Genomic DNA, 24,857 nt, shown 5'->3' on the forward strand with positions numbered 1-24,857 from the left:
GCACCCTTTAACAGATGAGCCAGTAGGCCCTTGATTTATGAAACGGACACATGCTTGGCAGCACTTTGTTGATGCACGTGCGGCTACAGCACACACAATTCACAAACACAGAAAAAAATATTTTTTTATTTTTTTTGGAGTGCATTTTGTGGCTTACAGCACCCTTTAACAGACGAGCCAGCCGGCCCTTGATTTATGACACAGGTGCACGCTTGTTGCTACTTTGTTGATGCACGTGCGGCTACAGTACACACAATTCACAAACACAAAAAAATATATATATATTTTTTTTTGGAGTACACTTTGGAGTTTATAGCACCCTTTAACAACAAGCTAGCCTGCCCTTGATTTATGACACAGGCGTACACTTGGCGCTGCTACTTTGTTGATGGACGTGCGGCTACAGCGCACACAATTCACAAGCACAGAAAAAAAATAGTTTTTATTGTTTTTCGGAGTGCACTTTGGGGGTTACAGCACCCTTTAACAGATGAACCAGCCGGCCCTTGATTTATGACGCAGGCGCATGCTTGGCGCTGCTACTTTGTTGATGCACGTGTGGCTACAGCGCACACAGGGTCTCATTCAGAGCCACTTGCAAAACGTGAGCGCTCGCTCTGAATGAGGGCAGCCGCTTCTATGGTCAGAGCTGGCCTCCAGGCCACTCACTGGGCTGTGGGTGACATCCCACAGCGTCAGTGAGCAGCCAGATTGATGGTCGGGATGGTCGAGACCATCCCGACCATCAATGCTTGCGACGAGCCCATTGTGGTAGGGTCTCGTCTAATGCAAGCCCCAGTGAGCTTTCGGCTCTATTAGAGCCGGAAGCTCACCACTGACATCACGAGTGAAAATTTTTTTTTTTTTTTTTCGGAGTGCACTTTGGGGGTTAGAGCACCCTTTATCAGATGAGCCAGCTGGCCCTTGATTTATAACACAGGCGCATGATTGGCACTGCTACTTTTTTGATGCACGTCTGGCTACAGCGCACACAGGACCTTATTCAGAGCCGCTTGCAAAATGCGAGCGCTCGCTCTGAATGAGGGTGGCCGCTTCTATGGTCAGAGACGGCTTCCTGGCTGCTTGCTAGGCTTTGGCAAGCGGCCAGGTTGATGGTCCTGATGGTCAAGACCATCGCAACCATCGGGGCTTGCAACGAGAACCTTGTGGTAGGGTCTCGTCTACCGCAAGCCCCAGTGAGCTTTCGGCTCTATTAGAGCTGGAAGCTCACCACTGATATCACTAGTGATGTCACTGGGGCCACCCTCAATGGCAGGCATTCTGTCGGGAACACCTCCATTTGTGTAGCCACCCCCCTGCCCTGCCTACAAAACGGTGAGCTGTCAATAACCATCGATAGCCACCCCTTTTGTAGTGAGTCCCAGAGCGAGAGAATTTCTCTCTCGCTTCAGGGCTTGTGCACACGCAGTGCGGCCGCTGCGCGTGCGCAGGGCCTCAACATCGACCCGCTTGTGAGCGCATAGGCACTTGCGAGCGGGTCTGATTGAGGCCCACAATTCACAAACACAGAAAAAAATAATTTTTTTATTTTTTTTGGAGTGCATTTTTGGGGTTACAGCACCCTTTAACAGATGAGCCAGCCGGCTCTTGATTTATGACACAGGCGCATGCTTGGCACTACTTTGTTGATGCACGTGCAGCTACAGCGCACACAATTCACAAACACAGAAAAATAAATTTTTTTTGCACTTGGGGGAGCACCCCTGATGGACAGATCACCCCCTGGACAACACTACAGCACCCCTTTAGGACTACAGCCTTTATGGGACACTGCACAACACAGCCCAGCCAGCCCCTATAGACTTTGGAGTGGACACAGCCCTTATGGACAACTGACTGCACAACACAGCTCTGCTAGCCGCTATGGACAACAGCAGTACAACACAGCCCTGCAGCCCCTATGGACTTTGGAGTGGACAAAGCCCCTATGGACAACAACAGCAAAGCACAAGACAACACAGCCCAGCCAGCCCTAACTCCACCCTCCCTCTTCACTGTCCACAGCCAGAGTGGAAAATGGCACCGACGCGGGGACCTTTTATAGAATACAAAACCTGCGAGATCTGACAGCGGGATGATGACATTTTGCCTCGATAACAGATCCGAGTCAGGCAGGAAAACACGAGCCTGACTCGGATCCGACTCGGATCATGGGGGCTTCCATAAATCCGAACACGCTCATCACTAGTCTCTACCTACCTATTCTCTATCTACCAATATAAATATAAATATCCATATTACTGAATATGCAGACTCTCCTGTTAAATGTGGATTATTAAAATCAATCCATGAATCAGGGTGGAGAGTTTTTTTTTTCCTGTCTGCTCGCTAAGATGTGGGTGCCCTCCCACAGCTAGTGCGAGTGGGCAGGAGATGATCACGATTATCGTGACCATCGGCATTGCGAGGAGACCCAAAGGTAGAGTCTCAGCACTCACAATGCCGAGTGGACTTCCAGCTCTAATAGAGCAAGAAGTCCACTACTGACATCACGAGTGATGTCAGTAGGGATGTCCACAAACGGCAGGCGTTCCTTCAGGAACGCCTCCATTTGTTCAGCCACCCCCCTACCTGCCTACAAACTGGGGTGAGCTGTCAATCAACATCTACAGCCGCCCCATTTTCCTGTGATCTCCGGAGTGTGTGAAGGTCTCACTCGCTACGGGGCTCATGCACGTGCATTGCGCTTGCCGCGCATGTGTACTGGGCCACCATCAACCCGCTTGCAAGCGCAATGTGCTTGCGAGCGGGTCTGAATCAGGCTGAACATGCCGATTATTTTGCTAAATATGGACTGGTGAAATCAATCTGTGAACAAATACTGTTCTATATATTGGATGAGTGAATGTTGGTGAACTTACCATAAGCTGTGAAGAAATTGTCTCAGCCTTTATAAATGATATAATGCAGCTGATACTGCTAAAAGGCAGGTTGTACTTCCAATAAAAGAAAGTGGATTGTACAATTGTGTCCTGCACTTGCTATAATTATACAGTGTCTCCATTCAACATTCGTAACACGGCTAACTGTATTAATACACCAGGGACATGTTGAAGTAACATCTGTATAGGGCATCCTCTCACTATAAGATAATTATTTTCCTTTTGATCTATAACAATAAGATATACATTATGATCTAATATTTATGAAATTATAGAATATACCAGAGGTTCCCAAATCTTTTTGAACCATGGCGTCCTAGAGTATCAACATTGTTTTCACAGCACCCCTAAGTTTAAGTTTATTTTTGAGAAATTCAGAAAAATAGTGAACTAAATTTTGCTTACCTGTCATTCTTAGGTTTAGTTACATAGTGGTGGACAGGTTTGTGCTCCTGTTTGTTCACACATTTACATTACATTGACCATAAATAATTTGATTTGGTGCTGGACCACCAACCTAAGGCACCCCTGCAAGTGTTCCAAGGCATCCCAGGGTGCCACTGCACACAGTTTGGGAAACACTGAGATATACCATTATTGGAGATATTGACTAATTCCAACTGGAATTAGCTATCTATGGTATATGGAGAACCAAGGATCCCAAGTAGCATGAAACTTTAACACAGTTTCGTGAAGGAGTGCAGTGATATATTCCATAGAGGCTAAATACCATATTTTGTTTAGTAGCACTGTCATTGCCGGGGCCTCAATTTTTTTCCAATTTGTAGCAATCAACAGTTTGGCCACATTATAAATGTGGCCACAAAATTTATTTTGAGGTTTAGAGAGGGATCTACTGGGTTTACAAAGAAGCATGTGTAGATGGTCCTTTAGGGGAGAGATACTAAGTGCTTTAGATGTCAAAGATGTGACTTCATCCCAATATTTTGATATCAGGGGGCAGTCCAATTTGTCAACACTGTTCCACCAGAGGTCTGAAGCCCCTGGGAAAATCTAATGCAGTTTTGCAGGGACCATGTACAATCGAGAATACACTTTAAAGGAGTTTTCTTTTATGTTGGTATTAATGGAGGAGTTAGCTACCCATTGCTTAATGTCTGCCCAATTATTGTCCTCCAAATGTTTCCCTAAGTCTTGTTCCCAGGTCAGCTCAAAAGGTTCCCTGAATTCAGGGCGTGAAGGTGATAACAATGACTACAAAATTTATATGGATCCCTTGCAGCCAGGATTCTAATTACATCTACGCTCAAAGGCAGTAGGTTGTCGCATTTTGTGAGATTTACTGAGTGAGCGAATAAAACTACAAATCTATAAATAAGTGAACTGATGGTAAGAAGACAGAGCATATTTGTCACACAAATCTGCAAAATTTTGGGGGGCAAAATCACCCTGAATATGCAAGAATCTAGTTAACCCAGCTGATATCTAAGGATGCATATAAGAGTACATATACCTGAGTGGGAAATGAGGATGGCGCCACAAAGGAGTCAGGGGGATGGATAGGGTGCCACTTCTAAATATTTATTAAGATTGTCCCACACTTGTAGGACAGCCCTTATGCAGGAAACTTCCCAAACTGAGGCTGGCCTCATATTAGGGGGCAGCCATGGAAGAAAACTAACTAAATGGGTGCCCACCAGTTAATTTTCAAATAATGTCCATTTCCTACTCCCCTCCTCTGAGTGCCATGATGTGATATGACTCAATTGTGTTGCAAAAAATATATATATCAAAAATAGGAAGCCTCAAACCACCACTAATTACTGATTTGGCCAAGCAAGCTCTAAAATGTCTTGATTTTTTGCCAGGCCACACAAATGAGCCACATAATGATTGCACCCTGCGGAAATAAAAGGCTGGGATCACAATTGGGATTGTTTGAAATATGTATAATAACCTAAGAAGAATGTTCATCTTAATCGTGTTAACACAACCTGTCAAGGAGATGTAGAGGGGGGCCCATCTAGATATGTCCTGTTTGATCGAGTGAAGTAGAGGGGTATAATTGGCCTGAAATAGATTTAGCTTGCCAGATATATTCAAAATTGATCTCTAGAAGCTTCTATGTGGGAGGCAGAAGGTTAAAGGTCAAGGCCTCTGATATAGTGCCATTTACCCTATGCCCCCGGCAAGTCACCATAAGCACGTAATTCAGCCTGTAAATTAGGCAAGGAAGTCAAGGGTGAAGTCAAGGTCAATAATAGGTCATCTGTGAACAGAGATATTTTGTATTGCGACCCTCGTACTGACACACCCTTAATATCAGGATTGAAATGAATTTTGGCAGCGAGGGGTTCTATGCTCAAGACATAAAGGAAAGGCAAAAGAGGACATCCTTGTCTTGTACCATTACCAAAGGTAAACAACAGTGTAGAAAGGCAATTAGTCAAGACTATGGGCCTGATTCAGAGCCGAACGCTCTGACAGAGCAGTCACTCGGAATCAGGGCCAGCCTCTTGTTTTTTTCGAACGGCCTCCTGGCTGCTCGCATAGCTGTGGGTGACCACCCATAGCTATAGCGAGCGGCCATGATGATGGTCGCAATGGTCAAGACCATCGCAACCATCGGGCTTGCGACGAGATCCTTGTGGTAGGGTCTCCTTGCCGCAAGCCCCAGAGTACTTTCGGCTCTAATAGATCCGAAAGCACTCAGACTGACATCACTTGTGATGTCAGTAGGGCCAGCCCAAGATGGTAGGTGTTCCCATGGGAATGCCTCTGTCTGGGCAGCCATGCCCCCAGCCCGCCCACCAAAGGGGGCGTGCTGTCACTCAACATTGGCAGCATTCCCCCTTTGGTACGAGACCCAGAGCGACAGTTTGTCCATCGCTATCCGGGTCTCACGCATGCGCACGATGGAGCCGGCTCCGTCGTGCGCATGCACACTGGGCCACCATCGACCCGCTTGCGAGCGGGTCTGAATCATGCCCTATAGCCGATGGACTATGGTATAGGGCCTTAATAGCCAACACAAAGCTGCCACAAAAGCCGTAAGTTTGTAAGGCCTGAAACATGAAAGGCCAAGATAGCCTGTCAAAGGCCTTTTCTGCATCAAGCAGCAACAGCACAGCTGGTAGCTTGCATTTATTGATATATGAAAGTAGGTTAATCATCTGCCTGGTATTATGTAAGTTCAGCATATTAACCAAAACTTTTGTGAACAGCTTAATGTCAGCATTTAACAGGGAAATTGGCCTGTAATTAGTTCGATGCTGGGTCTTTTTGTGGTTTCAGAAGTACTATAATAACATATTTAAGAGAGTCAGGGTGGAAATGCTCCCCTTCTAAAATCCTATTATATATGGAAACCAGGTGAGGGGATAACAAGGTTGAAAATGTTTTGTAGTAAACTCAAGGCAAATCATCAGGACCAGGAGCCTTAGCTGATTCCAACTCCTCCCCAGTAATAGGCAAATTCAATTCCGCTATTGCAGAGTCAGAAAGTTTGGGGAGTCTACATGACTCAAGGTATTCCTGAGCCACCAAAGAAGGAGGCAGTGTTATTTGATGGGGGTCATCTGGGGGACCAGTATGATTTACCGCCAGCAGCAAATCCCAACAGAGGGAGCCTGGCAGATCCTGACAGGTGAGTATTTTTTCTATTTACTAACCTAACCTCCCCCCTCTAACCCTAACCCTCCCTTAGGGGTGCCAAACCCTAACCTCCCCCCAAGTGCCTAACCCCGAACCCCACCTGTAAGTGCCTAAACCTAACCCATCCTTCCCCACAGCCTAAACCTAAGTCTCCCGGGGGGGTGCCTAACCCAAACCTTCCCCCTGGGGGTGCCTAACCTCCCGGGGGTGCCGAACCATAAGTCCCCCCCGAGAGCCCCTAACCTAACCCTCCCCCCCGCAGCTGTCCACACTCAACACCCGGCTTACCTTCAACCGGTAACCCAGGTGTTGGGCTCCCGGCATAGGGCTAATGACAGGCGTCAGGATTTCGGTATCCTAGAATATGAGTCATGTGGGGTCGAATAGAATGTGTAATCCCTAGGGGATGGGTAATGGTCCCTCCATGTATCAAAGAGACCAGCCTCGGTTATTGCTCTGCAGAGGGAGCCATAAGCCAAATGAGGGGGGCATGTTTCGAAGTGCTTCTATTCAACTCCAATGACAAAATCACATTAAAATCTCCTCCCACTAGTACCAGACCCCTAGGTATTCTAGGAATTTCTGCAAATAATGAGCAAAGTAACTTGGCCTGATCTATATTGGGTGCATACAGATTCACAATGGTCATAATTTGATGGCCAATTTGTTCAACCAAAATAAAATATCTCCCCTTTGAACCACTCTTGATGGAGAGAAGTTGGAATGTAACTGATGAGCGGACCATAATAGCAACCCCCTAATTTTTAGAGCTGTGAGTAGAATGAAAAAAATTAGGGTATCATTTCGATACTAGAGAGGGGTGGGAATTATTTTTAAAATGGGTCTCTTGCAAAAAAATTTATATCTCCTCGTTGAGATTGAATTGTGTTAAAACAGTGCCGTTTTACGGGGAGTACTGAGACCCTTTACATTAAGTGATAGCACTATCAGCAGCATAAGTCAAAACTGTTAACTCTCTGTTGACAGATACCAACAATATTGCCTTATCGTGGCTTAAAGGAAAAAGGGGAAAAAAGGAAAAAATAATAGAAAACACAAATAGAGTAGAACAAAGAAAGTTTGAACAATTCTATCCCCTAAAATGGTGGGCAAAGTTCACAAAAAGTGCGCCCTTTCAAAAAGAAAAAATAAGGAACACTCCATGGAATGAGTATTTATAGTGGGCACCTTGTTCAATAAAGCAAAACTACAAGAAAAAAAAAACTAACTGTTGAATGGTGAGAGAAACCTCTCATTAGTCCCACATATTGAAGGAGTGATAAGAAGTTAAGTGGACTGGACTCTGTCCACCCGGTACGATCGTGGCTCAGAGAATCCAGTTAACCCTATGCAATACCATTGAGAAAAAAACAAAAACAAAAACGTATGCAACGCAATTGTATCACAAAATGCAACAATCTAAATATACTAGATATAAGGAACACAAATAAGATTGATATAACCTTAGGAAAAGAGCAGTGTCCAAACTCCTCTACCCCAACCAAAATAACGAAAAGGAGGGAGAAAAGGCACCGGCCTTCAAAACAGCAGAAAACAAGCTAAATATCAGTAATAGTTATATAGCATTGATATATGTGCTCATTATTCTAGGAGTGGAATCATCTTGGTCAGTAGGGAAAATTTTAGTAGCGTTATCAGACAATTGGAGTCTATGCAAAAGTTCTTTGCCCTCTTTGGTGTCATGCACTGAGAGTTTTCTTCCATTCACCTCCACAATCAAGCGGAATGGAAAGCCCCTTGGTAATGTTGCGCAGATCTCTTCGTTTAAGGAAAGTTGATGGAGCTAAGTCTTACAAAATTTGCAAATGGGAGACTTAAAAAAAAATCTGCGTATTGGATCTACTAACAGAAACAATTTATTCCTTAATTTTGAAGGATAAAAACTTCAGAATAATATCTCTGGGGGGACCTTCGTCCTTTGGTTTCGGTCTGAGGGCTCTGTGATCTCCTTCTATAAGCTGTGAATTCTCTGAAAGAGAAGGAACCAACATCAGAAAGAAGAGGCACTTCAGGTAAGATTAAAGAGACTGGGGAGATACCATTTCCGGAACATTACGAATCCTCGGATTATTCCATCAATCCCTGTTTTCAAGACCTTTGTTTTTGTCCCTGAGAAACTCCACTTCCCAATGCAAAAAATCTATGTCATGGAGCGATTCCGTCTTGGCCTCCACTACTGAAGTGTATTTGGATAAAGAGGAAAGTTCCAACGGAGGTCAGCAGAAAGTTGTTGGAAGGTAGAAGTGAGAGTCTTATTAAGTTCTGCCAGCATAACTTGAATGCCATTTTTGGTAGCATAGACATTGCCTGATTGCACATCAGTACTAAGTGGGTCTCCGGGAAAAGCTGGGGGAGATATCGAGGTTTGAAGGGAATCAGAGCAAAATAGGTGAGGGATTATACCCTGTTGAGTACTTTTTTTCCCTTTGGTAGCGTTACAATGCATATTGTATAGCAATTAAATATATTAACCAATCAGGTATTGCAAGCTAAATAAAGGACCGAGTGGACAGCAATATTGTGACCTCAGAGCATAATTCATTTCCTGGCAAAGGCCAATGAGATTATAGATAAAACAGAGCAGTGAACATATAATATAATATGAGCAATATCGATGCCTATGGTTGCAGTAATATAAAATGTTCACAAGATGGTGCTAGCCCACTTTGTTACGGGAGTGTATATTTGCAGAGGCTATTGAACTACTGAATAGTAATAATATGATATAAAAATGTAAGCACCTAGAGTCCAGAAAAGTCACAAAAAACTGCTTCCAAACATTCTTAGGGCTTAAATCTTGTGGTTGGCCTCTTCTATTGAGATATTGCCCAGTATAATATAAAGAAGCCCAAAAGGAAAACGCTGGTGCATTGGCAGAGCAATTATAGTTATGTAAAAATTAACCAGGGTCTTAACAATCCCACCTAGGTTGGCCAAGTACACTGATCACTTAGAACAGACCTGCAGATGGAAGATGTCTTTAGTCCAAGCAAATTGAACCTCCAAGGCAGGGATGCTAACAAAAGGCAGCCTGGTGAGCAGTGAGAGAGGAGCACATCCAGGCTCCTAATTCTCTGGAGGAAGTCGCAGCAGCCTGGAGAGAGAACCATAGAGGATTTATCACTTCATGCAGATACCGGAAGCCGACGGTGGTGTTGCCGCTCAATCAGAAGGACCATTGTTAGGGGGACACAGAAGTGCTGGCGACTGGTCTGTAAGGCGGTATGGCCGCGTCCAATCTGTCGCCCCAGAGGTTCAGCACAGGGGTAGGTCACGGTCTGCGCTGCAGCAGTGGGGAACCAGGAACAGGTCACAAAGTAGGTGGGTGACTGCGGGAGCAGACTAGGCAAGGTGTGGATGAAATTAGCCTTGGGGGCCCATAATATATAAGCAGAAGCCCAAAGCTCTAATCACCTGCGTCCACACAATATGACTTCCAAGCTACATCCCTCTAAAAGTTATATTTTAATATGATTCTCAGCGCACCAGGCAAAAAGACAATCTTTTTTTTCTTCTAGTTCCTTTGTTGAGTATAGGCTCTGTCAGTAGGATTTAGCAATCTCCAGGGAGCCGACAGACTCAGATTAGTTTTATGGATTGACGTTGGGAGGCTAAGGACCATAATACAGGTGGTGATTTATCATGCAGTGGATCATCCACCATATTAAAGTCCTCCCTTAGATAAATGGATGGTTGGATCTGCCTTGAAGGATATGGCCTAAATCTTGAAAATATAGATGAGTGTTTATATTGGCATATATGTTGACTAGAGTGTATTGAACATGATATATTTCAACACCCATGATGATACAGTGTCCATCAAAGTCTATTGTCTGTGACAATATAGATATCAGGAGGTCCCTACAAAAAATGATTTCTGCCCCCCTAGCTTTCCTGTGATGAGGAGCAGAAATACAAGATCCAATCCATAGGGGCCACAATGAATTCTCCTCAGTAGAGATCCAATGGGTCTCCTGAAGAAACACCACATCTTCATGAAGATGCTTAAGGTGGGTCATAACCCTTCTACATTTAATTGGCATATTCAGTCCACCAACATTCCATGAGACCATTTTTAGGGGCTTAAGAGGCATGGGGTCAGAGGGAGAAGATATGGAAGAAGACATGGCTACCCCCTGCCATCAGAGGCAGAAAGGCTGCAAGATAACTTTTAATCACCAGATTACATAGAGAAGGCTGGGTCACCTCACTCCAGGTCCAATATGCTATATAATAACAATCAGTCAAGTTTAATAAAGCATTAGTATGAGAAAAAATGTAGAAAATATATTGAATTGTATATATAATGTCAAAATCAGCAAAAACAATGCATCTTAAAGACAATGCTTCTTAAAACCATTTTCTACATTTCATGTTGAACCAAAACAGTGGCAGGAACCATCTAGGCATAGAAGTGCGCACCCAAATAAAAAAAATAAAAAAAGGATAAACACTTAACAGGGATACAACCATCAGGGGATAGTTGTGTAGATATGACCCCGCCCAGAAAAATAACCCCCACTTATTTCTAACATCAGTGTAAAGTAAATAAATATCTCATCTATGCGGGGAGGATGGTGATGACCTGTTAGTCATAAAATGAGATTTCGCAGTTGTAGGGTACATAAATAAGGATGTGCCGTTATTCACCACCATCAATTTTGATGGGTACATCAAGGCGAATCTGGTATTTCTGTTATGAAGGACAGAAAGAACTCAAGGAACACTTTACATTTTTGAGCTACCACAGTGCAGATGTCCTGAAATAGTAGGATCTTATTCCCACCCACCACCAACTTCTAAGATCTACGATACGAAGACAGGATTCTTTCTTTGGTCCTATAGTCTATATATTGTGCAATCATTGGATGAGGACACCAGTGAGCACCCTCATGCTCAGCTCCAATCCTATGAGCCCTCTCGATGTAGGAAACCTCAATATCATCTAAGATACCCAGGGTCATAGGTAGATCTGTAATAAGGAAGAAGGTGAGGTTAACTCCAGTTATAGATTCTGGTATTCTTATGAAACGTAAATTATTTTGGCGAGACCTGTTTTCCTGGTTGTCTATCTATTCCTGGGGTTCCCCACATTTGGCATATCTGAACATGTTCCTTTGAGTCACTAACCCTAGATTCTAATGCTGTGATACATGATGCATGGGAATAAATTAGGACGAAGCCTGTGTCCAAAATCTACTTAAGGTCATCAATCTCTTATCCATGAGAGGCATCAAAAAATCAGAAATCTAGTTTATGGTTAGTGGGGATGTCAGATCTCGTGAGTGGTCAGAGGTCCCCGGGTCAGAGATGGTTGGGCTTCTGAGTGGAGGTCTTCAGTTTGTCTGTTAATTTGGAAGAGTGGGGTGGTTTGGGAGGCATGGTTTTATCAATGAACTTGTCCATGCCTTAGTGCCTAAGGTCACTGTGAAAAATGTAGAATAAAGTTCACCAATGTAATTCAAATACAGAAAATCATTTCTGGGCAGGGATAGGAAAACTACATTACATGAAAAAAGGGCAATTCCCATAGTCAGTTCCCCCAATAAGACACTATTTACATTGTTACTATAAATAAACAATAACTTGCAACATAAAAAAGGTATACCAAACAATAGCTGCCATTAAATGGATGTACAGAAGAATAGAGAGAAACAATAACAATGCCAGAAGGTAATGGTGCATACACACGATCAGATTTTTTCTTCAGATATGGACGATAACGATTTAAAAATAGTTCAGTCGTTCATATCTGATGAAAAATCGTTCATATCTGACATGCCTGAACGATGGACGATCAACGATGCGTGTTCCCATTTGTCAGATAACGATATCTGACATCTGATGGGTTTGCAGTCAGACTTGGACGATTCCATTCATTTTAATGCAGTTAAAAATCGTTCAATCGCTCAAATCGTTCAAATCGTTCAAAACTTTGGTCAAATCGTCCAAATCGTTCAAATCGTTTAATCGTTCAGTCGTTCATCTGACAAATCTGACAAGTCTGACAAATCTGACCGTGTGTACGCTCCATAAGACTGAAGTTAGAGATAGGGAACATGGGATGTAAAACACAAGGTAAATATTTACCACAACTGTAACCTCAGAGATAGTAGTGCAGTAAAATCACCACTAGGTGGCAGCAAAGGTTTCACTATTGTGGGGGTTATAAATATACTAATGCTGACCTAAACTACAGTCAGGTATAATAATCAGCTTAGTCAACGCTGACCATAAATAAGATATAGTATGTTGCAACTACTAGAAATTGAGCAGGGAAAAAATAGTAAATATCCTATGATAAAAACGTGGCTAAATCCTATGCTGAATTACATGATCCTGTATATAAGGCACGGATCAAACTCACATTAATGAAAAGTATGAGAAACAATACACCTGAAAATGAAAAAGAGACACTGAAATCCCTCAGTATTACATTCTGATATCACAAAACAGTATTATAGCCACAGGGTGGCAGTAAAGTACAAATAAAGTAAAAATGCTTCTTAAAAAGACTAGCAGGTAGTATAGTATTGCAAAATGTCCACTAGATGGCAGCAAATAAAATGTATATTATAAAACAAGAAAGAGAAGCTATAAAAATATAGAAGCTCTCCTTTGGATGGAGCAGTAAGTATTAGATTTAAGTCCCAGTCCTGAGGAGAACCACAAGTGTGTTCTCAGCAAATGGTTAGAACAGGCTAATGAAAAGGGTGGCTACTGAAGTCAGTTTGAATGTAAACAGGGGCGTCTACAATGGGTGGGATAAGAGATAAAGTCATCTGCTCCAGCTTCAATTACCCAGGAGAGAGGTGTTTAGAGCGGAGAGAAGAAAATTAAAAAGAAAAACGGGTTCTCAGGTGTAACAGATAGTGGAAGAAAGAATGGGGAAGTGGAATGAAACACAAAGGGAAAGGGAGATAAATAAAGAGAGGGGAGCAAGAACAAACAGGTCAGAAACACAGCGGCACCAGGCTTCAGGACTCTTCAGGAGAGTGAACACTCGCTTTCCTCATCAACCAACCTCTTTTACCAGTGGGGAAAAAGCCTCGGGTCCACTGTCTGGAGGAAAAGGTATACAGCTCCGCCACAGTCAATACCTCCTAGTCAGCAAGGATCTCTCCGGCACACACACCGATATAGTGCTGACTTGAATCCGCATGCAGGGTCAAAAGAAGCTGCAGTGACCAGGCACTGTTGTGTTCCTGTAGGGTGGACAATCTCTGCCGGCGGACTGCAGCACCAGGAAAGCTGTAGCAGGAAAAGTCAGATGGGTAGGCGGGCTGCAGCATAATGCCAGTTCAGTGAAGTAAGGAACTGGGAAGACCTGTGGCAGCCAGGGGGAATATAGGATTTGGTAGCTGGTCCACTCATCCAGATCACCACAGCCAAAAACACCACCAGGCTTACCAAGCAGGAACACAGTAGGAGTTGGGGGGATGGTGGCACCTCAAGTCATACATGGAACCCATAGCCACACCAAATCAGGTGACTATATAGGCTATGCAGTCACCGGAGTATGAAATATCTTTTGACAAAGGCAGTTTATCGCTGTCCTGGGGAGTCATGCCATGTCAGCGACTCAGGCAAGAAGGCCATCAGTGAGGATGGTCGGACTTTGGTGGAGAATGTCTGGCTTCTGTAAAATAATGGTCTCCATCACTTCTCGATGAAGGGGAGTCTACTTTTAGCTATATACTTTATACTTCAGAAAGGTAATTGTTAAAGGAGGATTGTGACAGATTACTAGACCACATTTAGGAGCTCCAATAAGATGTGGCCATGCTAGATGCCCCGCCAACCGGAAGTCTCAACAGTATATTTCTTAACACAAGTTTTATATTAAAAATGTTTAACACTCAGGGAAGTGCAGGCAGGGTACTCCTGTATATACTCCGGTGATTTGATATAAACATGATTAAAATAATACAAAGAAGATATTTATAACTTATAAACATCTTCTTTGTTTATTGTAATCATTTTTATAGTTAACACTCACCCTCAGCTTTGTGGAGCTCCCTGGGACTGCAGGGAGATGAGAGATGAGGCAGAACCAGCTCAGCCTCACTTCTGTATATTCAGACACTATTTGCAGAGCTTGGTGCGGGTAGTAAGTTTGAAAAAAAGAAAGATAGCTAATAGAGGCATGCCTCTTAATATGGGGGGCATGCCTTGAGCACTAATGGACGCCTTAGATGTGTCATGTAACTAGGAGGTACACTACAGTGTTTAGAGATCAGCAGCAGCAAGAGGATACACAGTGATGCAGGTAGGAGAATCAATGGACACTGAAACTTAGTGAAGTGAAGGGAGAGTTACAGTGACTAGGGGGTGAGACAGGCTCCCCGCACTTAGACCTATCTCCATGTGTGCCTCCCCAGCCATTGACCTCACCGCATGTCACTGTTAACAGTGCCTGACAAACTACTTCACAGCGCCCCTAGTATAAGGGTGGCACACTAATAGTAATGATGATGTTATAATATTTTTTTTAATGTTTTATAAAAAAGTGGCCTAGTAGTGCCACAGTTGACTCCTATGGCGCTTTTTGTGCATCACAGTGCTGCAGTAGCACACAGTGCCTCTGCAGTGCCCATTTAATACAGTGCTCATAATCTTTTTTTTTTAGAAAAAAAGTGCCCCAGTGGGACTTTTTTAAAGTAATAAACAAACAACACAGTGCTGCAGTCCACTCCTATGGCATTTTTTGGTGCCCCACAGAGTGCTGCAGCCAGCTCACAATACACAGTGTTCCAGTCTTAACAATGTTACTAATCTTTTTTTTTTTTTTTTTTTTAAAGTGTCCCTATCCCACATCCTCTTCCTCTGGTCTCCAGTGTGATGATCACAATTCAAAACACGCGAGATCTCATGCTAGGAAGATGATGTTTTGCATAGTTTTGAGATCCAAACATGGCGGGAAGATCTGAGCCTTAGCTCGGTTCGACACGGAACCCCTACATTCAGGTGTGTTCTGTTTCCATGGAAACCGAATCGCAAATCTCTAAAAATGGATGTTAATTTGTCCCTGAGCCTGCATTCCATAAGTAACATTTAAATGATTTAGAGGGTGATGTGAGGAAGGTGATATGTTTGAGGTTTGCTGGATTTCAACACTGTTGTGAATACTGTTGTGAATCATATGTATCTGTACGGCACATGTGGGGGAACCTGGTTATATTTAAAAATAACCAGTACTGTTTGGCACATACTGTATAACTCACAAAGAAAGAAAAAGACAAAGAAGGCAACAGTAGATTCTGCCACAAAATCAAAAGCATGTAGTGTATCATTGGCAACATTTGTCAGGTCAATTATTGTTAGGGGAATTCTGCATTTTTAATGCAGATGTGATAAATATTGCGTAAATTTGCAACATGAACATTTATATTTTCACATAAATGTTCTTTTTTGCTCTTGCCAGGAGAACGGCTCCGATAATAGCCCATCCTGGTGAAGAGTTGGAAGTAGTGTGATAGCATTAAGCTATCACATTGTTTTCTGGTTCTGGTCCTTAGAGCACATTGTGCTTTTGCGGCAGGTGCATGAGTCACCAGGGGCCGATGGAGAGGTATAAACATTCAGAGTTTTCAGAACTCAATGTCATTTTCCTGGAGCTCTGCTCCTTCCTATGGTAAGGAAGTCCAGGGTTGCGAAGAGGCATCCGAGCGGATTCATCTGCCGCCAGTGCTCTGGGGCCTTGTGCATGTGTGACCTCAGGTTGCACTTACTGGTGCCCGTCTGGGCGACTGCATGTGTATCTTTTTGGAGCAGATGTCCCCGTATCAGAGCAATACTGAATTGCTCCGGTAATTAAGTATCCACCACCGCAACTTGCGGCAAGTTGTATACTTAATCATTGGGGGGCTGTCCGGCCTTCAATGATGAATCTGCCCCAAATTAAGTAAACAATCTAAGAATACATTGCATTGAAAACGCCAAAACATTAAACACTTTTTTTTGTAGTAACTTTTTATTGAAAGATTTTCAAATAACAAAATATATATTTAGAAATATAAAGTTGTACAGACAAACAGGAATTTTTTAGTCCTCCTACATACAACATTGCAAGTGAAATAAAGCCAACATAACTAGTTGGTCTAAATGTAATTTTAAAGAAAAAAAGGAGTTGATATAAAATATAATTTTTATACAGAATTTTCTGACCTTGTAACAGTCCCAGAAACAGTGAAATAATGAGCATTACACATATGACATTTTGTACATTGACCAGATTCTGAGGTGTCCATAAGTTTTCTCTGTGCAGGGGCTATATATGCTCTGCATATAACTCGGATGTGAACTTCTTGTAAGTAGGAGGATTGAAGAGTGCGTAGAGTGCTGTCATAATGTAAAAATAAATCTTCAGATTTTGGATCAAATGCAGTTTCCTTACTCTAGAGGGCATTTGTTTATCCCATATCGGTGATGAAGAGAGATTTGCTAGGGTGGAGTATAATAGTTTTGTCTTGTAAGGAGACCTAGAAATATGTTTAAGTAGTGAGACTAATTGATCTATTAATACTTGAGGGGGTAGAGCCTGGGGGAGAGCTTGAACATTATGTCTCATTTAGAAGTACATAAAGAAATCCTGATTAGGGATACAATAAGTATTTTGCAGGCAAGAAAAGGGCATCACTATTCCTCCTGGATCAAACACTTTGGATATATTCCTGAGGTCTTTTTCAGACCAAATTTTGAATCATTGTTTACACTAAGAAGGGGGGAAGGCAGGATTGCCCCAAAGGGGTAATAAAGGAGTATTAAGGTGGTTCCTATCAAGTTTCTTATTTATCGATATCCATGCATAATATGTATCCAGAAAGATTACATTATTTAGAATATGGGGTGGTACATTCCCGGGTTTATTGTGAAGAAGTGAGCCTGGGGAGAATGGGGCAAGAAGGGCATATTCCAGTTATAAGTCAGTATAAGTGATTTTTTCTAGTAGTCAATCACTAATATATCGAAAGAAGATAGACAGTGAATAAGCTGTAAAGTCTGGAATTCCCAATCCTCCTTTTGCTCTAGTCAATTTTAGTTTAAATATAACAATCCAAGGGCATTTTCCTTGCCAAAGTAATCGAGAAATCATGCTCTGTATATGTGCAACATCAGCTTTAGTGAGGGCAATAGGGATCATCTGCATTAGGTAAAATATTTTAGGGAAAATTATGCTTTTAACCACTGCAGCTTTACCTGATAGTGATAAAGGGAGACATTTCCAGTTATATAGTAAAAGTGAGACCTTGGAAATGATTGCTGTAAAATTTAACTTATAGAGTTGAGAGAGTACAAAAGGTATTTGGACTCCTAAATATTTGATTTTGGAAGTACTAAGTTTAAATTTTTGCAACACTGGACATTGCAGTAATTGAGATACAGTAGGGATCCTGTTAGAGGTAAAGGGCAAAATTTACTAAGCAGTGGTTTGACGGAGGGTTCTATTCTATTCTAAACCCTGGCGGTTTGGTGGTGGGTTCTATTCTGTTCTAAACCCCAGGGGTTTGGTGGTGGTTTTGCAGCAGTTTCTAAATGACAGTCCTGTTCTATTCTATTCTATTCTAAAATGTGTTTTGACTGTGGTTTGGCGGAGGTTTTGCTATCTGCAGATTTAATAAGGCCAAAACCGCTGCAAAACAGCCATCAAAACACATTTTAGAATAGAATAGAATAGAACAGGGCTGTCATTTAGAAACCACTGCAAAACTGCCTCCAAACCCCCGGGGTTTAGAACAGAATAGAACCCGCCACCAAACCGCCAGGGTTTAGAATAGAATAGAACCCACCATCAAACTGCCGCTTAGTAAATTTTGCCCAATATCTCTGATTTGTCAACATTTATTTTGTATCCTGAAAAGGAACTAAAGGAATCCAGCTGGTGCATGATTGCAGGGGCAGTGGTAGATGGATTTGACACAAAGAGCAGCAAGTCGTCTGTAAATAGAGCGACATTGAGTGTGATATCTCCCACCACTATGCACGTTATGGGAGGTTGCGAGCGAATAGTAATAGCTAGGGGTTCTATTGCTATGGCGAATAGGAGAGGTGCTTGCATGGTGCCCTTTTGTATGGAGAATGGGGTAGATTTGTAGCCATTACAAACTATATGGGATTGGGCTCCATGATATAGCATTGGAATTATATCAATGAAGTGTTGTGGGAATCCGACTCTGTGTAAAGTATGATATAAATGTGACCATAATACCAGGTTGAATGCCTTTTCGCCATTGAGGGAAATAATGAAGTTAGAATTAGGATTTTGGGATTGTTGGAGATGTTGAATTGTGACTAGAACTCTTCTAACATTCACTACTGAGTGACGTCCGCATATAAAACCTGATTGATCTGTGTGAATTATGTTGGGCAAAAGGAGCTTGAGTCTGTCAGAGTGTTTTTGTTAAAATGTTGTAATCCAAATGCAAAAGTGAAATGGGCCTGTACAATCCTGGTAAAGACAAATTACGACCTGGTTTAGGTAAAACTTTTAGGTTGCCATATTGTAGTACACCGGGAGGGATTTAGATACAAGGATATGGTTATAAACCGATACCAAAGCATCGCTTATCCGAGGTAATAGAATTTTATAGAATTCTTCCCCAAGACCTTCAGGGCACAGAGCTTATGCAGATTTAAGATTTTTAATTGTTTTAATTACTTCTGCAGAGAGTATTGGAGAAATGAGTGATTAAGCGGCTTCTGAGGAGAGTTGTGGATATGTGATATTTTGTCATATTTGGGAATCAAGAGTAGAAGACAATGGAGTATTCTCTAGGTCAGGAGAAGAGGGTGTATAAGAATATAAAGTTTCATAAAAACTGAGCATCACCTTAGTGATTTGGGACTTAGATGTGGTGAATGAACCATCTGGTTTTTTGAAATGGTAAACTAACAAGGGAATTGTGTCCCTTTTAACAAGTTGGTCAGGTGTGGCCCTGTTTTGTTGCCAAATTTGTGGTTAACAAAAAACAGGTAGCTGTCTCCCATACCTTGTAGAATTTCATAAAAGCATGTTTTTCAGTTAGGTATTTGTGTTTTGAAAAGAGTCAGAAAGGGCTGATTGCATTTTTCCTACGTATGGAAGAAACGTAGGAGATTATAGCTCCACGGATGACCGTTTTGGCTGTTTGCCAAAAGAGAGGGGGGGTTGGCAGTGGCATGATAAGAGTTATTATTTTTGTACTTTTCCCATATTGATTCTACATGATTTGAATTTATTAGAGTGGGCTAAGTGTGATGGGAATCTCCAGGAGGAATAGGGACCCTTCTCCGTAGCAATGTGAATAGAGGTCTGCACTAAGGTATGGTCCGATAAGACTATTGGTTCTATTGCTACAATATCAGAAACCCTAGGGAACAGAGAATTAGACATGAATATATAGTCTATCCTAGAGAAGGAATTGTGCACCGAACAGTGGCATGTGAATTCCTCATAAGTGGGGTGCAGTGCTCTCCATATGTCTACCAAACTGAACCTTGAAGAAAACAAGGGTAGGCCTAGTTTGGGAATGTTGTTACTCCATGTTGTACATTGTGATTTATTTGTTTAGAATGGGGGAAGACACCAAATTAAAGTCTCTGCAGACAATTAGAGGGAGGTCTATAAAAGGAATCAGTTTGTATAAAAGAGTTTGAAAAAACTATTTGGAATAAGTATTTGGTGCATAGACATTGCATAGAATATATGAAATATTTTGGTAAGAAATGTTAGCTATGACATATCTACTTTCTGCATCTGCATCTACAGAGGAAACTGTTTTTTGGAGAGATTTCTTAGCTAAAATAACAACCCCACTTGCCTTGGATTTAAAGGGGGCAGCTGCTAATACTAACCAACCTAGCATTTGTAACTTATTTATTTCCGCAAATGCGTTTCTCGGATGAAAGCAATGTCTAAATTAAGTTTAGATAGATAGAGGAGTAGCTTTCTCTTAGTATTAATACCCCCAATATTTAGGGTGCCAATTGTTAATTGAGACATTGTTCGGATTTAATTTGGTGGAGAACAGCAATAAAATAGCCTGCACAGCAACAGCAGACATGCAATATGTGAAGGGGAGAGGGGGAAGAAACATGAGGAGGATGGTACAATTTAGAAAAAAATAGAAAAAAAAGGGGGGGAGTATGTGGGGAGACATTAAATGACAGAAATCTTCCAAGATTGTCGAGAGCCAAAACTTGTTGTATCAATATAACTTCTGGTAAATCAACGCAAATTAACCTAATAGGTATAGTATTATAATTCTTATCTGGATGTTGCTCCCCGCATGTTCCGGCTGATTAAAGGAACAGGTAACATTATAGAAATCTATATGTAGGAGACCATTTCCACAACATGGTAAACTATGTATCTTATTGCAAAGTGCAAACTATAAAGAAATTATGTAATTATAACAACTATAGTAGATATAAGAAGAGGATTAGCAGATACGGTTAGATATGTTCAGCATATACAGTACGGACCCCTTCAGGAGGCCAAGATCACAAAAGGTTGACAGCTTTTGTAGGTTGACATATGACCTTCCAGGTATTGGATCCAGAGATTGAAGCAGCTATATATGGCAGAACATAGCATCTGGTGTCAGCTCAATCTGGAGGAGGAAAAGGATCAGTGATGTCTGGATTGCCGGATTGTTCTTCTTCTCGAAGATATGCTTGTGCATCATCAGGATTTGTAAAATCCACATGTGAGTTGCTTCGGAATATACGGAGCCTGGCAGGGTACAGTAGATTAGTGCAAATCAGATAATGGACTTTTTTTATCAAGTCGCGGCATTCCTCCTCTATTCCCAGTGAAGATGGAAGTGTGTTGCACAAAAACTGAAATAGGGAGGGGCATTGATGTTTTCAGGGAGGCCGACAAGTCTGGTATTTTTTCTGCGGAACATGTTTTCAAGGTCGCCGACCTTATTCCAGAGCTGGTAATTATCTTTCTTTAATTTCTGGATTGTATATTGTTCATCAGATAGATCATGGCAGATTGAACCTATACGGTTTTCATTGTCAGCAACTCTGTGTGTCATGTGCTGGAATTGTGTGGTGATGTCTGCCACTGCACGGTTTAACAGAGGGGCCATCGTGGATTGAATTGCCTCCACCACTTTATTGTATGACACAGGTGTGTCAGGATCGCGGTGTACCTGTGGTGTTTCTGTGGTAGCAGTACCTGCTGCAGCTTTCTTAGAAGCCGGGGTGGTTGTCTGTGAATCGGCATCTGGCACCATGTTGTTGTCAGTGCAGCAATTCTGTTGGTGCTGCTGTGGGGTTTTCTGTGATGGATGGCTGGTCATAAACCTATCCATGGTGTGGGGTGAGCTCCCGGTAAGTATCAGGAGCAGATGGGTCCTGTAATGGAGACTGCTATTTGGTCTTGTTTGCTAATTGTTTTGATTCTGATGTTTGACTGAAATCACATGGCCTCTCCCTCCCGCTCTCTTCATTGTCCCCTCCCATCCCATTACTAATACTTGTTCTCTTCCATTCCCTGTCCTCTTCTATCCAGGCATGCACCTGTCCATCACACCTAGTTTGCATGGCATGCACAGTGGGAGCTGAAGAGAGCACCATGCACGTTAGGTGTGATGTGCACATGCCACAGCCGCAATTAGGTCATCAGCCTCCAATTTTATAATAATAATAATATAGGAATATATTTAAATTATTTGTTTGTTTTACCATTTGTTATCCTGCCATTTTTTGTGAATAGTAAAAAAAAATTACAGTTGAAAAGTATATTTCTGTTTATATGCTTTTAAAATGTATTTTCTTTTCTTATTTTCTACCAGTGTTCCTCTGATTTATCAAGCTGGAATGCGAATGCACAGAGATGGTCTTAATTCATTAAACTACACAATAATCAGTATTACTAAGCACAGGCTGTATACCAAGATGACAGTTGATATTGGATTACCAGAGAAGTCCAATGACTAGACAACATGGCGTGGGAAGACACTGAAATCTGTGATGTTTGTTTACTGCCATTTGGGCTTAGGTTAAAAAAACTGAGATTGCAGTTCTCGACTAACAAATAAATTATTAATTTATCAAAACTTGTTAAACTCGTTAGAGGTTACAACAAGTTCCTTCTTGAATTGTACTTCTAATGCTGGGCATACACTATACAATTATCTGTCAAATATCTGTCCAATCTGGCTGGTTGGAATGAAAATCTGGTAATGTATGGGAGCAAATGACAATCGGTTATATGGTTTTAAACACTGGAAAACAGACAAAAACTATTGTTCAAATTGGTTACATTTCTTTTATTTAACTAATTTAGCTGAACGTCCATTTTTCCCTATTTTCCAGTGTTTGTGAAGAAAAGTTCGACTGTCATTTGCTCCCATACATTACCAGATTTTCATTCCAACAATCCAGATTGGACAGATATCTGACAGATAATTGTATAGTGTATGACCAGCATTAGCAATGGGGACACACACGTTGAGAGAAACATCAACAGAGCACGTGTTCTAAGGATGAAAATCATCCATCACAACTGATATCCTTTAAATATACACAAATCTGTTGGTTAAAGTGTACTGTATTAGAGGATATACTACATCTGAAGACGAAACTGTTGATCTCATTGATACTATATTATAGTATTTACCTTTTTCCCATACTTCTGCATTAGGTAACTGTATGTATAACATGTGAATAATAAGTACATTGCTTCTATGAAGGAATTACATGCTACAGTATATGTTAGATATTAAAGTATTACAAATTTTACTAGGTCATTGCTTATGGTCAGTGGCATAACTAGGGGGGAGTCGAGCAGGTTACGTGCCCTGGGTGGGCCAGGACACTAGTTTCAAGTCAGTGTAGTGCAGACCGCACGGAATGCAGTCCACACTGCACAGTAACAAACACAGCTGCTGGGTAGTACAGTCCTACTACCCAGTGGCGGAGTGTTTGTTTTGGCAGCCAATGAGAGTCAGACAGACTCTCATTGGCTGCTACGCCCACTGCCAGAGCTGGGCTGGAGCTCACTCATGAGCTCCGCCTTCCAGCTCCCCAGTGGGTGTTGGGAGAGACGTCATGACGTAGGATACTTATATCTTTCAGGTTCTTTAGATCTCCCTGTAATTCAGTTTTCTTACACCAAGGGTCCTTACATAAAAGAAAAAATGCAACAATAGTCTACTTTGTTTTTTTAACACACAATTTCCTTCAAGAAAAGAGAAAAAATATAGGGCAAAGTCCCAAACGCATCTTCTTTAATAGAAACACATGTAGGAATTCGAAGATGAGACACCCAGTAGAAAAAATAGGAATAAACAATGCTCACAAATGTTGATGAAATGTTGATGAATAACCGTTAAGGATAAAAAGATACCTTTATATGATTTCAACTTACCTTTTGATGTAAGTCTTGGATGTGAGCCTTGTTTATTCCTATTTTTTCCATGGGTGTCTCATCTTCGAATTCCGACATGTGGTTGTGAAATCTATTAAAGAAGTTGTGTTTGGGACTTTGCCCTATATTTTTTCTGTGTTAAAAAAAACAAAGTATACTATTGTTGCATTTTTTTCTTTTATGTACGGACCCTTGGTGTAAGAAAACTGAATTACAGGAAGATCTAAAGAGCCTGAAAGATATAAGTATCCTACAGTATGTTCATTATAATTTTTTTAAATTGTATATTGTAACCCTACAGTGGAGCGTAAGGTTTCAATTTTCTCTGTTGTGTAAATGCTTATTTGTCCAGTCTTGATAACACTGGACAGAATCCTGAGCTGCTCCTTTCCAGCGCAATACCTCACGTTTTGTTTATAGAGACATCATGACGTCTCTCCCATAGTGCAGAGTAGGCTGGGAGGACGGAGGAGCGGGCGCAGGAGCAGGGTATCAGGTAAGTGTTTTTTCTTTTGTGTGTGTGTCTTTGTCCTTATATATGCAATGGGCACTGGCACTGCATAGGGGGACCACTGCATATGGGGACTACTACTAGGGGCACTGCGTGGGGGGACCACTACTGGGGGCATTGCATAGAAGGGCCACTACTGGGGGCACTACATAGGGGGTTCAACTACAGGGAGGACTGCAAAGGGGAGCCTACTACTGGGGGTACTGCATAGGGGAACCACTACTGGGGGCACTGAATAAGGGGCACTACTGGGACACTGCATAGAGGGGACCACTACTAGGGTCACTGCATAAAGAGGACCCCTGCTGGGGGCACTGTATAAGGGGCACTGGATAGTGGGGACCACTATTGGGGGAACTGTATAAGGGGCACTATTGGGGGCACTGCATAGAGAGGACCACTACTAGCGGCACTGTATAAGTGGCGCTACTGGGGGCACTGCATA

The 24,857-nt window shown here is 42.0% G+C and overlaps 1 protein-coding gene across 2 annotated transcripts in view; it reads left to right on the forward strand.

The window, feature by feature from the left end:
- The window catches only part of LOC148474195 (beta-1,4-galactosyltransferase 1-like), a 267,470-nt gene extending 244,831 nt beyond the window's left edge, over positions 1 to 22,639 (forward strand). For both annotated transcript variants that reach the window (XM_088458969.1, XM_088458968.1), the window contains exon 7: positions 22,325 to 22,639. In XM_088458969.1, coding sequence (XP_088315095.1) covers positions 22,325 to 22,469 — 145 coding nt within the window. In that variant the 3' untranslated portion in view covers positions 22,470 to 22,639. The remainder of the gene's footprint in view (positions 1 to 22,324) is intronic.
- Positions 22,640 to 24,857: the final 2,218 nt, after the last annotated feature.

The sequence above is a fragment of the Taudactylus pleione genome, unplaced genomic scaffold, assembly GCF_031769625.1.
Source record: "Taudactylus pleione unplaced genomic scaffold, aTauple2 ptg000882l, whole genome shotgun sequence".
Classification (NCBI taxonomy): Eukaryota; Metazoa; Chordata; class Amphibia; order Anura; family Myobatrachidae; genus Taudactylus; species Taudactylus pleione.